This window comes from Lampris incognitus, chromosome 2, assembly GCF_029633865.1.
Source record: "Lampris incognitus isolate fLamInc1 chromosome 2, fLamInc1.hap2, whole genome shotgun sequence".
Taxonomy (NCBI): domain Eukaryota; kingdom Metazoa; phylum Chordata; class Actinopteri; order Lampriformes; family Lampridae; genus Lampris; species Lampris incognitus.
The window spans coordinates 9939235-9958485 of record NC_079212.1 but is presented as its reverse complement, the minus strand read 5'-3'; the positions used below and the strand labels follow the sequence as shown (position 1 = coordinate 9958485).

The 19251-nt window shown below is 45.8% G+C and overlaps 1 protein-coding gene across 1 annotated transcript in view; it reads right to left on the bottom strand.

The window, feature by feature from the left end:
• Positions 1-1982: 1982 nt before the first annotated feature.
• Positions 1983-19251, bottom strand: part of vps13d (vacuolar protein sorting 13 homolog D) — an 88680-nt gene continuing 71411 nt past the window's right edge. Inside the window, exons 56-70 of the mRNA XM_056275532.1 lie at positions 17839-17996; positions 17201-17309; positions 16285-16455; positions 14935-15039; positions 12297-12446; positions 12059-12208; positions 11618-11714; positions 10248-10396; positions 9668-9802; positions 7714-7881; positions 6762-6894; positions 5810-6005; positions 4766-4897; positions 3767-4007; positions 1983-2118 (exon numbers count right to left, since the gene is read on the bottom strand). Of these exons, the coding sequence (XP_056131507.1) occupies positions 1987-2118; positions 3767-4007; positions 4766-4897; positions 5810-6005; positions 6762-6894; positions 7714-7881; positions 9668-9802; positions 10248-10396; positions 11618-11714; positions 12059-12208; positions 12297-12446; positions 14935-15039; positions 16285-16455; positions 17201-17309; positions 17839-17996 (2226 nt within the window). The 3' untranslated portion in view covers positions 1983-1986. The remainder of the gene's footprint in view (positions 2119-3766; positions 4008-4765; positions 4898-5809; positions 6006-6761; positions 6895-7713; positions 7882-9667; positions 9803-10247; positions 10397-11617; positions 11715-12058; positions 12209-12296; positions 12447-14934; positions 15040-16284; positions 16456-17200; positions 17310-17838; positions 17997-19251) is intronic.

The window sequence follows — 19251 nt, the reverse complement described above, 5'->3', positions numbered from 1 at the left end:
GCAGTCTGACCCTCATCATCAGCATCTCCTGACCAGGCTGCGAGATCTGGGGGGCTTTTGAGTTCGAGATCATCTAAAAACACAACTTAATCACCGAGGCTTCAGCAGCAGGAAGCTAAAGGAAGAATCCTAAATGATACTGAAGTCTTTTTATCCTTTTATGAGCAGACAAGCCAACCAGAATACAGAACAGACAGAGGTCTGCTGCCATGACAACGCCAAACCTCCTCATGATGGACTAAACGCTACACCCAGCATCCCGGCTGCAACCACGAACAGAAGAGGTGTTAAGCCACTTTCACATTCAGACACGAGGCGGTTTTGCGCTGCGCGCGCCTCTGGATTTGGCAGAAGAAGACAAAGCAAAATAGGCGGAGATTCCAAAACCACTAGTGGGACTTTTAAAAACCTCTAGCAGGACCAGTAATTCATTTTGTTGTTGCCAAAAAACTAAACCAATTCTCGACTAAGAAACTTTAAGAGGTCTGTGGAGCTATTGAGGGGGAACACACCCAGCAGTCATTGGGCGGCAGGCAGGGAGACACCCTGGACAGGCCGCCAGGCCATCACAGGACACACACACACACACACACACACACACACACACACACACACACACCTAGGGACAATTTAGTACAGCCGATTCACCTGACCTACATGTCTGTGGACTGTGGGAGGAAACCGGAGCCCCTGGAGGAAACCCACACAGACACGGGGAGAACATGCAAACTCCACACAGAGGACGACCCGGGACGACCCCCAAGGTTGGACGACCCCGGGGCTCGAACCCCGGACCGTCTTGCTGTGAGGCGACCGCGCTAACCACTGCGCGGCCCCCATAAGACAATCACATCTCGTAAAAACGAACAATTATTTTCTCTATATTCAAATTTGTTAGCGCCTTTTTAAATCCTAAGCAGCCCGCGTGGCCTGATGCAGTAAAGCTGTTTGAGTCTGGGGGTGAATGCAGAGGATCCGTGTGAGCGCCGTCCTCAGTAAAGTTAAAGTACCAAACCTGCACACGGGGACTTCTGCAGCTGTGGTGCTTTATTATACGCAGTGTAAATTTGACTTTACAGCAGCAGTTTGTCCTCTTATCTTTTACGTCTGTCGGTGAGAAGCTGCGATCGTCCGCAGATCCTCTGCTGCTGAACCACCTTTCACCGAAACGAACGACTCACGCGCGCTCGGTTCGGCCCGGCGAAGGCCGAGTCCACTCGGCAAAACGAGCCGAGCCGAACTTCAAGTTCCTCCCAGGAGATCCTGTTCAGTTACGAGCCGTCCTCTCGGGAAATGTAGTTAGAAGGGACGTCAGTAAAAAAAGGGGCCGCGAAATAAAAAGTTGTCACCTCAGCTTCGAGGTCTGCGATTGTAGAAGACGGCAGAGACGGCGACCCGCAGATCCATAGTGGACTCCCACGTTGCGAGACAACCGGTACCAACATCTCCACCCGGGAAATATATTCTCTCATAAAGAAAATAGTTTTAAAGGCAGTTTGTTACAGCTGTTCACATAGACTTTCTTCATTATTTTCCATATATGTACACATTTGTTTTTGTTTTACAATTTTAAATCCATATGTGCATTTGTCTATTCACAAACATATAACACTTGTAGTGTCCCTCTGCTGGCGCCGGCGGCCGTATCCACATGCTCGCACAGGAAGAGAGCCAGTACACGTCCATCTGTCCTTTAAATATACACTGAAATAAACTACAAATCTGCTGTTATTCTTCCTGTATGTTAAATTCTCTGAACAGATTTGACAGACGTCTGGTCCGACCTCTCTCCGCATCCAGAAAAACGACTCCCTTTTAGTGCGAGTTTGTGATTTTTGTCAAACACGTCATCGTAAGTGAACTGGATAAGGGTCGACTATTCCCTTCGGGGTAGGAGAACTCTTAGTGTTTCTTAAAAACTGTGGTGGGTGCGATATCTCCCCTCACGCAACACGGGTAGACGGCAGTTCATCTGGTTTGGGGGTTTTAGGACTCCAGTAGTAAGCAGCTGTCGTCCTCGCTGGGCGGCAGCATCAGCTGCTGCTCGTAGTAAAGACTCTTGGCATAGTTGATTTCTTGAGAGATTTTGATCGCAAGACTCTCACTCTTCACATGAACCTGTGAAGGAGACAGAAAAGACAGCACTGAAATGGAGACCGCCACAGAATAGAGACAGACTTCATTTCCTGCTAAAGGGGAAGGGCTGCGGGCTGTCTCGTCCATCCTCAGTGTCTACACGAATGTAGAGACAAATCCTGATGGTCACAGATCAGTGGGAACATGACAGAGTCATACCAACAAAACATCCATCCATCCATTATCCCAACCGCTTATCCTTCTCTCAGGGTCGCGGGGACGCTGGAGCGTATCCCAGCAGTCATTGGGCGGCAGGCAAGGAGACACCCTGGACAGGCCGCCAGGCCATCACACAGGGCCCACCCCCCCACACACACACACGCCCACACACACACATTCATACCTAGGGGCAACTCAGTAAGGCCGATTCACCTGACCTACATGTCTTTGGACTGTGGGAGGAAACCCACGCAGACACGGGGAGAACATGCGAACCCCACACGGAGGACGACCCGGGACGACCCCCAAGGTCAGACTACCCCGGGGCTCGAACCCAGGACCTTCTTGCTGTGAGGCGACCGCGCTAACCACTGTGTCACCCTCAACAAAACATCTCCGCTCCTATTTGTAAGAAGTGATAGGTAACTTCTTACAAATATTTAGAGGTCCACATCGGGGCGTCCAGGTAGTGTGGCGGTCTATTCCATTGCCTACCAACCCAGGGATCGCTGGTTCGAATCCCCGTGTTACCTCCGGCTCAGTCAGGCGTCCCTACAGACACAATTGGCCGTGTCTGCGGGTGGGAAGCCGGATGCGGGTATGTGTCCCGGTGGCTGCACTAGCGCCTCCTCTGGTCGGTTGGGGCGCCTGTTCAGGGGGGAGGGGGAACTGAGGGGAACAGCGTGATTCTGGTCGGTCGGGGCGCCTGTTCGGGGGGGGGCTGGGGGAGAGAGTATGATCCTCCCACGCGCTACGTCCCCCTGGCGAAACTCCTCACTGTCAGGTGAAAAGAAGCGGCTGGCGACTCCACATGTATCGGAGGAGGCATGTGGTAGTCTGCAGCCCTCCCCGGATCGGCAGAGGGGGTGGAGCGGCGACCGGGACGGCTCGGAAGAGCGGGGTAATTAGCCAAGTACAATTGGGGAGAAAAAGGGGAAAAAAATCCAAAGAGGTCCACATTGATAGTGAGTTTCACTGGCACACATGTGGCAAGTGTCTGTGCAGGAATCCATCAGCACCTCCGTCTCCTTCAGACACGGAGTTTTTGGTGTTTGTGGGAATATTATAATTTTCTATAGAACTACTATAAAGTCCATCTTACGTTATGGTACTACCAGCGGGTTTGGAGACTAACGGTCAAGTTTAAAGCGCAAATATTTAGTCTGGTTAAAACTGCAGGGAAGATTGCGGGAAGGCCCACACCCCTCACTCCCCAAGACATTTTTTACCAGTCCACTATTTGGCAGGCCACCAGGATTTTATGTGACCCTTCCCGTATCTTGAACTCTGAGTCTGTACTAATGAACTTTGGAAGGAGGTGCAGGGTCCCTTTGTGTAAGCACAGCTGTTAGAAACATTCATCCATCCCTGTCAGTTAAACTTATCAAGGGGAACTTCCTGGAGGACAGACCCAACAGCAGGGAGACTAATTCAACTGCAGGTTCCACCAAGCTTGGTGCTGGTTTCTTACCATGGGCTTCTGGTGAGACGGGCCGGGGATGGCCACGCCGCTGCTGGAGCTCTCAGCCTTTTTTGTGAGCTGCACGTAAACCTTCCCGTGATCTTTAGAGACCAGGCAGTGGTAGAGGTCGTCGTACTTGACCTCCAGGAAGATGGCCTCTCGGTCCACGTATTCACCGGGCTTCAGGAAGTACACCACCTTGGAGGAGATGAGCACGCAGTAGGTGTCGATGGGCTCCACTGCAACGAAACTGGGGTTTTGGGGGGTGCGGGTGGGGTATTTAAGAATGGAGTTCAGAAACAACACGTTAACTTCAGTGTGGTCTCATACATGTGAAAGTAAACTAACATGAAACACCACCCACATGTCCAGTTGCACTTGATTCAACTCCTTTGGCTAACCATGACCTGGATGAATGAGAACATTCACAGACACCACCCACATGAATAATTACTGTAAGTGTGGAAGGATGGCAGTCGAGGATGGAAGGGATGTGTTGCAACAAGTCCTTAACTTTGGTCCTGGAGAAGCAATAGATAATACCCCTCCGTAATTCCACAAACCTGATTATTGAGTCCCCAATTAAGGGGAACTCAGGACGTCTGTATTTCCTGTTGTACACGGCAAGGTTAGCGGGTGCACCACTTGAACGGAGGTCAAAGACACAGACATTAAGCATTTCTGTCAAGGCGTTCTCTCCTATATATTTGTATACAGTATATTTTAATCCTCAACCCGTCAGTGTTTTGTGTGTTCTTTCGTGACAATTGAGTGTTTGCAGGCAATTTCCACGACACAACGTGCATTTCCTCTCAGTCTTGGAAGTTAGTATTTTGTCCTGAAACAAGATTGCAAGTTTTTTTTCTTCTTTTTAACGACATTACACACGGTCCTGAGCGGTAAATCGAAGTAGAATCTGGATGTTCGCCACACAAAATATCAAAAAGAGAAGCCCGTGACTTCACAATAAGTTTGACGGTTTAAATAGACAGAATTAAAAGGACTCACAATTCAGAGTGGATGTTGTCGGTGAGGCGGAACAGTTGTTCCTGTCCGTCGGCTTGCGTCACCAAGTAGCGCGGCAGGAGGCCCTGCGGTCCTTTACAGCAACGCGGCTTCCGGACGCGATGGACGCTCAGCCTGCCGGGAAAACCCAGAGGAAAACCACCGAGTCAACACAAACCGAACACAGCAGAACAGGAAAGGGTTTCTTTCTAACAGTCACTCCATAAGACGTCTGATAGAAATGAAAAGGGGGGGGGGGTATCGCAGGTTACAGGAGTAGCACTCTCACAAACACGTTAACCACTACCTGTGAAAATAATAAAAAACCTCAAGGACAGGAAATAGACCAATAAAATGGTGGACGAACAGCAGGAGACGAGAGAAATACGTTTTATGAAAGTGTTTTTGGGGGCACCTCTGTGGCCGAATGGTTACAGCGCATACCACATGGCCATAATGTTGCAGGTTTGAAACCAGCCAGCGACTTTTATTGCAAGTCATACCCCCCCACCCCCCACCATCTCCTGTCTGCCTCCACTATTATTATCCAATAAAGGTATAAAATACCCGACAACAAAAAAAACCTCGTAAAAAATGAGAGTATTTACATCTGAAAATTTTATTTTAGCTGACACTGGACTTGTTTTAAGTTGTATTAATCCTTCAGAGAAGACAGTAAACCCGCATGAGCATCTTGATATTTAAAATGCTATCTTGCTCACTAAACAATCCTTCGTCTCCCTCTGAAAAATCTCCACAAAGACAATCCAAAGATTCATTTAATTACGTCTCCTTCACACTGTCTCGTGTGACTTAATCTCCTCATTGAAAGATGGCGGACAGTAGATGGAATATCACACAAAGAAGACCTGATGAAACTAAGCCTCAATTTCTGATGAAACTGGGATACAAATGGCACCTCGTGTCCCTATGACCTCCGTTCTGTGTGTCTGTCCATATGATGAAGACTGGTTATTTGTTTTCTACTGTACTTTCTAATGTCTGACTTTGTCCGGGGAGACCAGAGGTGGGGGTCTCTGTGCGTACCTGTGGTTACTCAGGCTGGCCATGTCCCGGACCGTCTGTGCCGTCTCTGAGGCAAAGTCCAGTGCTCCGGCGACGGGTTTGGTCACCGTTCCCACCAGACCTTTACCGAGACCGGAGAAGAAACCGCTGACACCGCCCTCGGTCTTCACTCCCTCTACGGTGGAGGTGATGATGCTGGTCATGCCCCCAATAATGCCTGCGGAGTGCACGGTATTTCATTAACAGGAAGACGGAGCATTCACATGCATTCCAACACTTTTTTAAATTACTCCTTCGTTTAACCAACAGTCAGAAGCCTGCCTCCATCACTGAGTGAAAAGATAAACAGTAGAAACTGAAAAGTTTAACTTGTGCTGTGTTCCTGATATGGTGGGATCCGACCTTGTGTTGAAAAGTTGAACTGATGCATGATCCCCTTTCTACACATGCTGACAGTAAGTATTCCTACACATACACATATACAAATTGATCATTTACAACTCAAGCATAGACAAGACACACACTCAAGCGCAAGTAAAACCAGGTAAAAACCCTAATGAGGGCTCTCACATCAGGAGTTCACTTGAATCTCATCTATAGGAGCAACATGAATCCTCAGATTCACCCATTTTATCATTTAAATAATGCACGTGTGAGGAAATAGGGACTGAACTATTTAGTTCAGCTCAAGTACCTGTTGTGAAAAAGTAAAGAAGTTAGGATATCAATACTATTAAATGCTCAAATTAAACAAGCCATTTCGACCTGAAGCATTAAAGATATATTTCAGTGTCTCCACTTCCTTGACCACGTACTTAAGTCTTAACAGTTCCTTTAAACTCAAACAGAATCAGACAGAGACGTCTTTTGGTTCTATTGCGGTAAGGACTCAGCCTTATGTGGTCTGCACTCTACTGGGTGAGCCACCGGGGCGCCCCTCTATTCTGAGTGTAATTCTGAATTTAATCTGTACCGTGAGCCAGTCCATGGATTCCTGCCACAAGATGCTCCCCACTGGTGGCTCCATGATAACGGATGTATTCTCTTTCACTTTGGTGGCGGTTGTCCATGGTCTTACCCAGCCCATCTGATAGAGTGCCTGCAAACTGATAACAGAGAGAGAGACAGAGAGAGATAGCAAGAGATATTAACAACCCCTCTCAATTTGATTGTGAATAATTCAGTTAAGAGTGATAGTTTGATTATGGTGTCTACATGTATTTGCAATAATATGATCTCTTCAACAATTCGAGTTTTTTACTGTTGTTCACCATGTTGTTCTTTGTCCATCGTTTCCGGGACAGATGCCGGTCACTTTTTGGTGCATATTATTTAGTTGGCTATGGGTTATTTGAGTAGAGATGTGAAGTGTCCAGCCAGTTGTCTACAGAACTCAGGTGTTTTGTTGGTTGATTTGAAAGTGTAGAACATGATTTGCCAGCCACATACACCACAGTATCGTCAGCATACATTTGAAGACCTGCACCTGGGCATGCTTCTGGAAGATCTTTATATATAAAGTTAAGAGAATTTGTCCAAGGACTGAGCCTTGTGGGATGCCCATTTTTGTGTTCTGGAATGTAGATTGTATGTTATTTACATACAATCTACTATCTGTAGACAACCAGTTCTCTGAATGAACTCTTGATTAAGTTGAATACAAATCACAGTAAATCAAATGATCAATGAAAAATCTATTTCTGTTAATCAGTTTATGCTTACATTGATTTAGACCTTAATTTGATAAAGATGGTTGGATTAAGCTGTTTACATGGCAGTAGTTATTATCAAATTATAGCCTTAACCTGATTGAAATTGAATTTTTAACTTGCATGTAAATACACTGAGGTTTACATCCTGCTGTCTGCATGTAGACTCCTCCACCATTTCTGACCATCAGATATAATGGATATTCTCTTATATACCTTTGCTGCAGAGTTGGACACACCATGTGTGACGTTGCGGATGAGCCCGCCGACGTTTCCGTACTTGATGAGTTCAGAGACTCCCTCAGTGACGTCGTTGAGGAGGCCCATGGGGTTCCCCAGGAAATCCACAGAACCGAGAATCTGAGCTGCCTGGCTCATCAGCTCCTACAGCAAAAATACAGATATAAAATTAGTACAACACATAATATTCTACTTTAAAGAATTGATGGTATTCTTGAAGACTTTGCTGTACATCACAGTTTGATCAGTCTCGGGTAGTAACGGCGTCTAAACTCAAACAGCGGCATGTTATCAGAATTCAGCCGTCCATTACAGAGACATGGCCGTCCCTCATTCACCTTGTTTAAATTCACATCAACAAGACGCTAATACACTAAACACTGAAGTGTTTTGCTGCTGTCTGGTGAAAACTTATGCCGAATTTACTGTACTAAAATGTTCACAGGCAAAAATGTATGTTGTACTTCAGACAGTTGAGAAAATTAATGTGACAAATTTTGACCTCAGGTTGCAGCACAGCATCTGGATGCACACTCTGGTTTGTTTGCCTGGATGTGTATTTTCTAAATAAGAACTAAACAAAATTATACCAAACACATCCAGTTAAAAGAAAAAGAAAACATAATCACACGAGTATGTCTTCTTATGAAAAAACTGTTATATCTTATCCAAATGATGTGTGATGGTTAAATTCAAGTTGCATGTCACACGCATATCATTTTAGGGGCAAATGTGCAAAAAAATGCTCATAGCTGAATGTCTGCAGTCATCCAGGGCAACAAGAGACGATCTGATAAGAGTTCTCTGTAAATACCACATCCCTGTTGAACCACAGGGAGGTAGAAGAGGGAATGTATTTTAGGATCAGACACGTGCATAAATCATAAATATCCTTTTTTGACTATTCAAGAGGTAGCTGAGATGTGCATGAATTATTTCATTATAGTGGTACCCAAGATGCAACTGAAACTATGAAAAGTACACTAGCTTTTTTTTTTTTTAAATGAGTTATTGTGGAATTGGTGATCCTTAAATTGAAGATGTGTTTTTGGTGTGGGTGTTAGTTTAAATTGTCTTTTTGGTTGTGAGTGCAAAGACCAAATCTTTGCACTTTTCACTTTGGTTTTGTATGAAACCTAAATTATCAGGGTCAACTTTTTTTAAGAAATAATTTTTCAGGACTGTTCAAGGACATTTTCCATGACTTTACCTTACATATCAATGACAGGTGTCGCTGACTGAAAGTCATAATATTGATGGATTACATTTATATAGTACTTTATCTAGACACCCAATGTGCTTCACCTTGAAGGGAGTAACCCACTTCAACCACCACCAATGTGTAGCACCACCTGGGTGATGCACGGCAGCCATTTTGCACCAGAACGCTCACCACACATCAGCTTGAGGTGGAGAGGGAGGAATCACTGATCCAATTAAACGGGAGGATGATTAGGTGGCCAGATGGAGAGAGACAGGTTGGGAATTTTGCCAGGACACCGGGGAACCCCCTCCTCTTTGCGATAAGTGCCATGGGCTCTTTAACGACCACAGTGAGTGAGGACCTTGGTTTAACGTCTCATCCGAAGGACGGATGAGACATTAACCATCAGTGGAAGTCTCAACAGTCTCTAAATGGATTGTGTGACCCGACATACCGCCCAAACTTCACAAACTGATGTCACATCTCAGCACAGAAACAGAGAAAAATATGTCTCAGCCAAGAATTACACTATAAGTATGCAATATCAGCAGGTAAAAATACAATTTGATAAGAATTTGGTGACCTCAATAAGATTTCCAGGACGTTTTTTCCATAACTGGAAAACTAGTTTATGAATTTCCAGGTTTTCCGGGATGGTTGGGAATCTCCATCACGGCTGTCATAGGAAACTGCTGTGGATGAGACGCTGTCGAACGGGTGTCTCACCTCTCTGAAGTGTTTGAGGATGTCATTAACAATGATCTCCTGGGTCTCATATGGATGGACGCGGGTGAAGGGGTACATGTTGATCACAGCATCCTCAAAGCGGACCAGCAGGATCCCCAGCGTGCCCTTGAGAGCCTTGGATGAAAACAGAAACCACTCAGATGGAGGAAAAACCTTTATAGAACCAAAGCCTTTACAGAACTGGAGGCAATTGAGGATCTTCTTAATCGGTCACACCCACTGGTGACACGGTCTTTCTCAAACATAACTTTACCTGAGCAGCCGCCGAAAGATATTAATGGCAGCCGAGGTATATTTTCGGTCCCATTTTAACAATTTTTTTTTCTATCCGTCTGAAAACACAATGCCATCTGTGATTGATTAACTAGAAGACAAGCTCTTCTCTGACCCTTTTGCTTCACTAACTAAACTGATGTCATTCCTGTGGAAATACAGTTCTTGCTAGTTTTCAATGCATTTCAAACTTGAACAAAGGGTTGTCTATCTTTGCAAGCATGGCAGTGTTTTCGTGACAGCTTAGTAAAAATCCACTGGTATGAATGAAAACAGAGGATGTTACCTTCAGATCGGGAGGGAGTTTGTTGGAAGTGAAGACGCTCAGTTTGACCTGAGGGAGGCTGATTTTTAGGTTCTCAAAGTAGTAACGCTTTGGTGTTCCTGCATCCTCACTGGGCTTCTCATAAAGGTTCTCCTCCAACTTCTCCAGCTCTGGATCAGTTACACAGTAAAAAAAAAAAAAAATCAGACTAAGTCAAAACTTAGCATATATGGCTGGACCGGGTAGGGTCAGTGTTCAAAATTGTGGCCAATTTGTTAGCGGGATAGTTAGTGGTAGTGTCTATAATGTGAATTCCTGGATATTAAATGCTAATATGCAATTTTCTCTAGTGGTCCCGTAATATTTGTTGTTTAAGTGTACTGAAGTAGCATATCACATGACACCATTAAGCTGCGTTCAATACAATAGTTCCGTGTTTACCAGTGAAGTCGCTGGTCGGCCGACCAATCGTGTAACTTCAGTGAGGTCGTTGGTCACCTGATCCAGCAACTCAATCATGTAACTTGTGATTCCACCAGGCACGACTCTATAACGTCTCATCTGTGATGTGGTTTTGTTATGTCTTCCACACAGCTCTAATATACCCCATGGGCAGCGTTTCAGAAGCGGTGTTTTGCCTGCCCAGTTTTGTTGACTTGGACATTTTTCTTTGATTTTTGCACTTCTACCACGGGTAAGTAGGCTAAGTAGTGAAATGGTGTCCTTGTCTGTTTTAATTGTGTTGTTATTTCCTACTTCTGGACTTCTGGCCTGGTGCTACAGGTCATGACGCAGTGTTGGATGTACTGATGTGATGTACGATCAGGAGTCTGCACAGGGTGTTTATTTTGAAAATGACTGGATGCTCTGTGCTGTTCCTGTGTCTGACTTCCTGCCCGACGCAATCTGGTCTGTGCAGCTTCACGCGGCTTCTGTCAAAAATAGACTAGGCACATATTTTTAGTGGTGCAGAGCAGAGAGCTGTTTCTGGTACGCTTCTCAAATGTGCCAAGGTGCATCTGGTGGAATCACAAGCACTGTCTAGAGTGGCCACGAGTAGCTGCGACTCAGCCGTGCCCGGTGGAATCAAGCCATAACATGATCACTGACAGACATTCGTGATTGTAGGGTTTGTTGGCCAACCAACCATGTAACTTCAGTGACGTCGTGGGTCACCTGATCCAGCGCCCCAGTCGTGTAACTTGTTCTCTCAGTCAATCCAACATATTGAGCGACAGACATTTGCCGTTGTAGGCCTGGCCCCGCTGGCCGGTCCAGCCATAAAAAGTCTATGAAGTACAACTATTTTTTTTTTCAAACCAGTGGCACATTATCCATTTGTCTGAAGCATCACAACAAATATCCCCCATGACATTTCACAGAGAACCAACCTGCTTCTGTCTGTCCATAACCGAAGAAGCTAAGCAGCTTCAGCAGAAGTTTCTCCTCTATGATGACTGTGAAGCGGCGGGCCGTAACCATGAGATGCTGAGGAGATGTCATGATAAGGTGATTAGGTAAATGATTAGACTCTCTATCTCCATTAAACCTGTCTGGACTCAAATACTAGACAGCAGTGAGAATGACTTCAAAGTCCATCTAACTATATGGAAAATAATAAAGAGCTTAGCTGTTCCTGGTTGAAAAGTATATATACACACACACACACACACACACACACACACACACACATATATATATATATATATACATATAATATATATATAATAAAAAATCCCAAAGCTAGTACAGTAATTATTGCTAGCTGGGATAAATCAAACTTTCAGAGTTTATTCCATCCTTTTCTGCTGTACTGGATTCATGAAGTTCACCTTGAATAGATCGGTGAGCATGAGGTTGCTGGGAACCTTAACAGAGTTGACCTGTAGGGCGGCACCACTGTCCACGATGTTGCTCTCACTGGGGCCTGGCGTCACACACAGCATCACCGGCTGAGTTGTACCGAGGAGCTGGTTGTCAACCTAATAGAATGGGACAGATGGCAACTGGTTCAAACCAAATGTTTGTTGTAAACTACATGAATGCTTGAAATGTCCATGGAGAACTTACCTGGATGTTCTGGATGCTTAGCTCCAAGACCTCGTTAGTGGCAGTGCGGGTGAAGTGGACATCTATACCAGACAGGGTGGTAAAGACAAGCTCCTCGGGCAACTTGTTGACCAGCGACACACCGAGGCCTTCCTCCAAATTCACTAACACCTTAGATTAGATTAGATTGTTTTATTAGCCACACAACCAAGGCCGGTGGAATTTGTTTTTGGTACAGATTAAACTCCACAGCGCAATACATACATGAACAACAACAGACATTCTACACATTATCACAAATAATACTGTTACACAATAGAGGCAACAAACATATTACGCACAACAATTAGTGGAATGACAGTATGCACGCAAATGGTGTGTGAGGAGTGGACTATAGAGAGGAATTCAGAGTCCTGATAGCTAGGGGGGAAAAACTGTTTGTGAAGCATTCGGTCTTAGTGGACAGTGACCTGTAGCGCCTCCCTAAGGGAAGGAGCTGGAAGAGGTGATGAGCGGGATGTGAGGGGTCGGAGATGATTTTCTTTGCTTGCTTTTCAGTCCGGTATGTATGTAGAGATTCAACTGAGGGGTGTAGGTGTTTGGTGATTCCAGGTGTTGCAGGGCATGGTGGAGGGCTTTGCTAATTGCATCCTCAACAGACCGGCTGGCTTGATAGGCAAATTGATATGGGTCCATCACTGGAGAGGTGCAGGATTTCAAGTATGACAGAATGATACGCTCAAATGCTTTCACGGCCACAGATGTTAGGGCAACTGGTCTCATTTAGGCAGGTGATCTTTGAGGACTTTGGCACAGGAATGAGGGTAGAGTTTGAAGCACTGTGGGACTGTATGCATTGGCTTAGAGAGGTGTTAAATATGGTGGAATTTATTGGGGCCAATTGTGCTGCACATTGGCTCAACAAAGCAGGACTGATGCCGCCTGGCCCTGCTGTTCAGCTTCTTGAATATACTAGTAGCGCTCACCTCATCCTCCTGGAGGCAGAAGGGTGGCATTGGAGTGGGAGTAGGGGGGATGGCTGGTGGAATAGGTTTTTCAAATCTTGCATAAAGCTCATTAAATTTATCTGGGAGGTTATGATTATTATCTGGAGGGAAGCAGGGGCACTTGTTGTAATCTGTCATTTCCTTAAGATTTTGCCCTATTGATCTGGGGTTACTGGAAGAGAATTGTTGTTCCAGTTTTGCTGCGTCGCTGGACTTTGCTTTTCTTATTGCAGCACGCAACTTATACTCAGCTGCTCTGCACTGATCCCTGTTTCCATTTTTGTACGCCCAGTTCTTTCCTTTGTGTAGGAGGTCTAGTTCTTTGGAGAACCAGGGTTTTTTATTGCCATACAATGTCACCATTTTGGTAGGGATGCCAGTGTACCGTAGCGATTGGAGGAGACGGTTGCTGGACTGACGGCTACGCGCTGGGGAAGCGCAAGGGATTCTGGGACTGTTGAACGTTTGTGTTCAAATTGTTGATTTATGCTTCAATGATGTGTTCGTGTTCTTATTGTTGTGCTGTTTGTTTGAGGGTTGACTTGGACTGGGTAGACGACCATTTTACTGACTGACTGTAGGACCGTACCTCAGACTGACTGGTGTTTTCCATGACGACCGTGTTGCGGGAAGCCATTGTTTGGCAACTATTGGGGAGGGGCAGAATAAAGGTGCATTCCTGGTGTTGTGTGGTGTATGGGACACAGGAGCTGCCATAAACTGAATCCTTTGTCTCTTGCCTCTCCTTTCTGGTCAGTTCCATTCGGTTCTGACAGCGTGCTGAAATGAAACAGCACTCTCGGGGTCGTGCGGTGTATGGGACACGAGAGTTGCGAATAAGAGATCTCCATCTCTCCATTCTTGCACGCTGGCTCGCCACACTGGCGTCAGAAGTGGGATTACTGCGAAAGAATGGCGAGAGAGATCCAGAGACTGGAGCGGGACATCGAGCGGACTCTTTGGCGCTTGGAAAACCTGGTGTGGAAAAAGACAGAGCTTGCCAGAGACCGGAGGTTTTCCAGCCCAACCTGATGGTTCCAGGGCACTGCGGCTTCTCTGCCCCCTGGAGGCCAGGAGCACCAGCGCTAGGGAATGCACGCTGCCTGCCGCCGCTGATCGCCCCCTGGAGGCTAGAAGGACCAGCACCAGAGAGCAGCTTCCCGCCACCGGGCAGAATAAAGGTGCACTCCCGGGGTTGTGCGGTGTACGGGACACAGCAGCTACCATTAACTGAATCCTTTGTCTCTTGCCTCTCCTTTCTGGTCAGTTCCATTCAGTTCTGACGGTGTGTTGAAATTAAACAGCACTCTTGGGGTCGTGCGGCGTATGGGACACGAGAGTTGCGAATAAGAGATCTCCATCTCTCCATTCTTCCACGCCGACTCACCACGGTACGTAAATGAGAGATGCATTTAGAAAATAAGATTTCTTACAGAGGTCATGTCAATGTGTGCATTCATTAGTTAGCAATAACAAAAAACACGAAAAAAGGAAAATTGACATCTACATAATAAACAACTGAACTTTTTTTTTAATAAACAACGTGTCCATATCTGCGAATGCTTTGTTAGCTCTTGTGTGGGGTTTTGTGAACATGTTCCAGACTGGCTTATGTCAGCTGTCCTCACTTGACCTCCATCCATCAGGTTTACCTCAAGTTCCTGATGAGGCTCCTTCTTTCCCCCGCTGCCTTTTTTCCGCTCTTCCTCTGCGGCAGATGAAGCCCGAAGCATCCTCCGCTGGTTGAAGTCGCTTATCTGTGAAGAGGCAAAGACACAAGCGGCTAAAAACACAAGTCTGTGTGTGTCACAGCACCGCCGTAGTCCGTTTTACCGGACACATCCTTAAAGGACAAAACCGCTTCACACCATCGCTCTGAAATGTGTTATTTCTAAACTGGAGGATACTTTGGTTTAGAAATAGGTTGGTACCACGTGTTGTAGTGCATCATTTTTTTGTGTTTTGCCACTTGCTTAGAAAGCACATTGTACCTGGTTTAAAAAGTACTATTTAAATAGAAAGGGATAGACTGAAGATGGTGTAAGAGCTGAAATGTCCATCTTTTCCAGCTTCCATTCATTTTTTTTTCTATTTTTTCTCCATGTTAAAGCTTCTGTGGGTCCCTGCAGGCAGCTCTGTTGGAATTAGTCAAGAGTTTTTTCCTTAAACCTTTGAAAAGTCAACAATTGTCATTGGTTGTGTTTTCTACTATTTGGATTGAAGCGATTTAACAACCTCATCGTGTGTAGAACTAAACAACGCTAGGATTTAATTCAAAAGAAAACAGCTGACATGTTTTGCTTGATGTGAGAGAAATGCAACAAAAATCCTGTTTTCATCACTAAGCTGCACCGTCTCATTAATATGTTTATTTTACCACGTCAAGTGAGCACAAAATACTTCTGTGATGCTCAAGATTTTCTATCCACAACTTCCAAATCTGCTTAAAACAGCTTAGTGGTATCAGGTACAGAGATGGCTGACCCTCATAACCAGTAGATATGTCTTTACAGTCCATAGGACACCCTGGATACCTTTATTTCTAAAATCACAAAAGCCCTTTAACTCAATTGCCATTTTGTAAAGAAGATCTAGAAAAGATAAGCCATGCAATATCAACAGCAACAAAAGTGAAAATATATCACATAATCAAACATCCATCCATTCATTCATTATCCGAGCCGCTTATCCCAATTGGGGTCGCAGGGATGCTGGAGCCTATCCCAGCAGTCATTGGACGGCAGGTGGGAAGACACCCTGGACAGGCCGCCAGTCCATCACAGGGCTGACACACATTCACACCTAGGGACAATGCAGTACGGCCCATTCACCTGACCTACATGTCTTTGGACCGTGGCACCCATAATAAAACAGCTAGCATGAAATAGTTTAATAATTTATCAATGAATTCAAAAGGAAATGTTGATGCTTTAGAAAGAGCAAAGCTGTTCCTGTTAACCATTATTCAAGTCTTGCTTTTCACAACAGCTTTTTTTCCAAACCTGCAGCACTCTGGTGGGTCCATCTGGAAGTACCTGGACCGACAGCACCCCAGAGCCAGGTCTCATCTTCTGGTTGATGAACTGCTGTTCAGGACCTGGTTCCAGCAGTCCTGAGTCTGGACCAAGCACCACTTCCGCTCCGTCATACAATCCAGATACCCCACCTTTGGCCTGATTGTTTGGGACAGACACAAGGAAATATGACAAGGAACAAACAACGGCAAGTCTGTTATGCAGAAAACATTGGATAAGAATCTGAATTTTTATTTTTTTTATTTATGGAGAACCCCCCCCCCCTTCTCCGAATTGTACTTGGCCAATCACCCCACTCATCCGAGCCGTCCTGGTCGCTGCTCCACCGCCTCTGCCGATCCAGGGAGGGCTACAGACTACTATACGCCTCCTCTGATACATGTGGAGTCGCCAGCCACTTCTTTTCACCTGACAGTGAGGAGTTTCGCCAGGGGGACTAACGCGTGGGAGGATCACGCTATTCCCCCCAGTTCCCCATCCCCTCTGAACAGGTGCCCCGGCCGACCAGAGGAGGCGCTAGTGCAGCGACCAAGACACATACCCACATCTGACTTCCCACCCACAGACACGGCCAATTGTTAGTAGGCAACGGAATAGACCGCTATGCCACCCAGACGCCCCTAGAATCTAAATTTTTAGATGGATCTATTCACAATGATGGAGCAGTTATGCTGCAGATAAAGCATAGATTACACCAAGAAATTGAAAAAAATTAAGACTATTTGAACCAATTCTGAATCAGCAGAAGTCCATATAAACTGTAGACACTAGGGCAACTGTTCCTCCTGCATTTCACAGACTGGAGTCTACAGGACACCTGGATAAAGGAACTGGGGATGGTGTACTTGATAAAAACACATTTATACTGGTGAAAGAGACCTACCTGTACCACCAAACGGGGAAGTCCACAGGTCAGCATGCCGGAACTGAAGTGCCACGTTTGTGTTGTGCTGCGACGCGAATCTGGTCTCCTTAACATCAGTGGCTCAAAACTAAGAAAGGGGAAGTAACAGGAAGACAGAGAGAAACTCTCAGAGGCATCTTATAGTGACCATACACCTTAGTGATCTTCTGTCTAAGAGACTAACGTCTCTTTATGATAAATAAGGATAGTTGTTTGTCCATCGCAGCGATGAGGACCATCTAGTCATCCTGTAGGGGCTGAATTCTGTGGGTGCAAAGATGGCTGGTTAGTCCAATCTGCACCCTGAATGTTCTTTGGCAGTGTGGGCATGGGATAGTGGGAGTAGCTGGAGGGTTGCTGGCACGGTCTTTCCTGGCCTGCCTGTGGTTCTCTGCTGCAGTAATCCTGGCAGCCTCATATGTGTTTGCACCATTTGGGACAGCTGCACGCCACTCTCCTCTGTTCAAAGCTTTCTGTTCCCATGTGTTGTAGTTGATGGTGTAATAAGGATAGTAGTAAGTGGACGACTGGTACACAAATAAGGATAGTAGTAAGTGGACGACTGGGACAAAAGCAGTGACCTTTAACCTGGTTGGCGCTTTGGGGAATATACAAACCTGTTATCGGTCACAGCTGCCAACCCAGCGATGTCCAGCACCAAGGAGGAGTCAAGTGGCCTCGGCTGTGCTGGCTTACTCTGCGGGGGAGAGGAGCCCTCATGGCAAAGCATGCCGGTCCCAGTCATCCTCCACAGCTGAGAACGCTTCCCGGGCTCCTACGAGAGAATGTTGGAGACAAAAATGCATCAATTATTATTAAAACATTAGACCAACTGAACCTAGCACTACAAGATTAAGGCCACAATTAATCTGCAAGTGAACACAAAATGGTATGAAGTAACTAACGATAAAAGCATGATAATCTCATACATTGTTGTATAGTGGTTTATTTGTAGTAATATTAACAACAATAATCGGTTTAAAAAGTTGAACGTCGGATGTAACTCTAAAGTTATAAAATTCCATTTAAAATCCAAACGCCTCTACAGTCACGTTTCTTCTCGCAAAAGATATTGTGAATTAAATAAATCAGGCATATCAAGGGGCAGCTGCGTGGCGTAGCGGTCTATTCCGTTGCCTACCAACACGTGGATCGCTGGTTCAAATCCCCGTGTTACCTCCGGCTTGGTTGGGCATCCCTACAGGCACAATTGGCCGTGTCTGCAGGTGGGAAGCTGGGTGTGTGTCCTGGTTGCTGCGCTAGCGCCTCCTCTGGTCGGTGGGGGCGCCCGGTCGGGAGGGCTGGGGGGGAAGAGCATGATCCTCCCAGGTGCTACGTCCCCCTGGTGAAACTCCTCACCGTCAGGTGAAAAGAGGTGGCTGGCGACTCCACATGTATCGGAGGAGGCATGTGGTAGTCAGCAGCCCTCCCCGGATCGGCAGAGGGGGTGGAGCAGCAACCAGGATGGCTCGGAAGAGTGGGGTAATTGGCTGGATACAATTGGGGAGAAAAATGGGGGGAAAAAAAAATAATCTGGGCATATCAGTTCTCAATATTTAGCACCGAGTGTTCTCACTTTCACCCCTCGCCATTAGTTAAAAGTGGCGGGTAACTGAGCTCAAATCTGTGTTTTGGGATACCCATACCCCAGGAAAACATATCAGTAACCACCCAGCCAATTCTGTATGATTAAAAATGTATATAAAACAAAAAGTATACAAAAACTATATAAAACAAAGCTTAAAAAACGTGTAAAAATCTGCAGCATCCACTGGTTTCACTCTGGGGGTGTGGCACCGAAAGGAAGACGGCGACGTCACCAAGGAAGCCGGCCAAAAAAAAATCAAGAAAGGAAAACGGGAAAAATACCCAAAAACGGTCTAACTCCGCAAATCAGTTCTATACATGGTTCAACACATTTTAACATGTCAACAGCAATACATCTCCCACATTTATAAAGTATTTTGAAGCAAATCTGTCAATTTGGTTACCCTGCTCTTTAAAGGATGCCCTCTGGATGAGGCAATGGT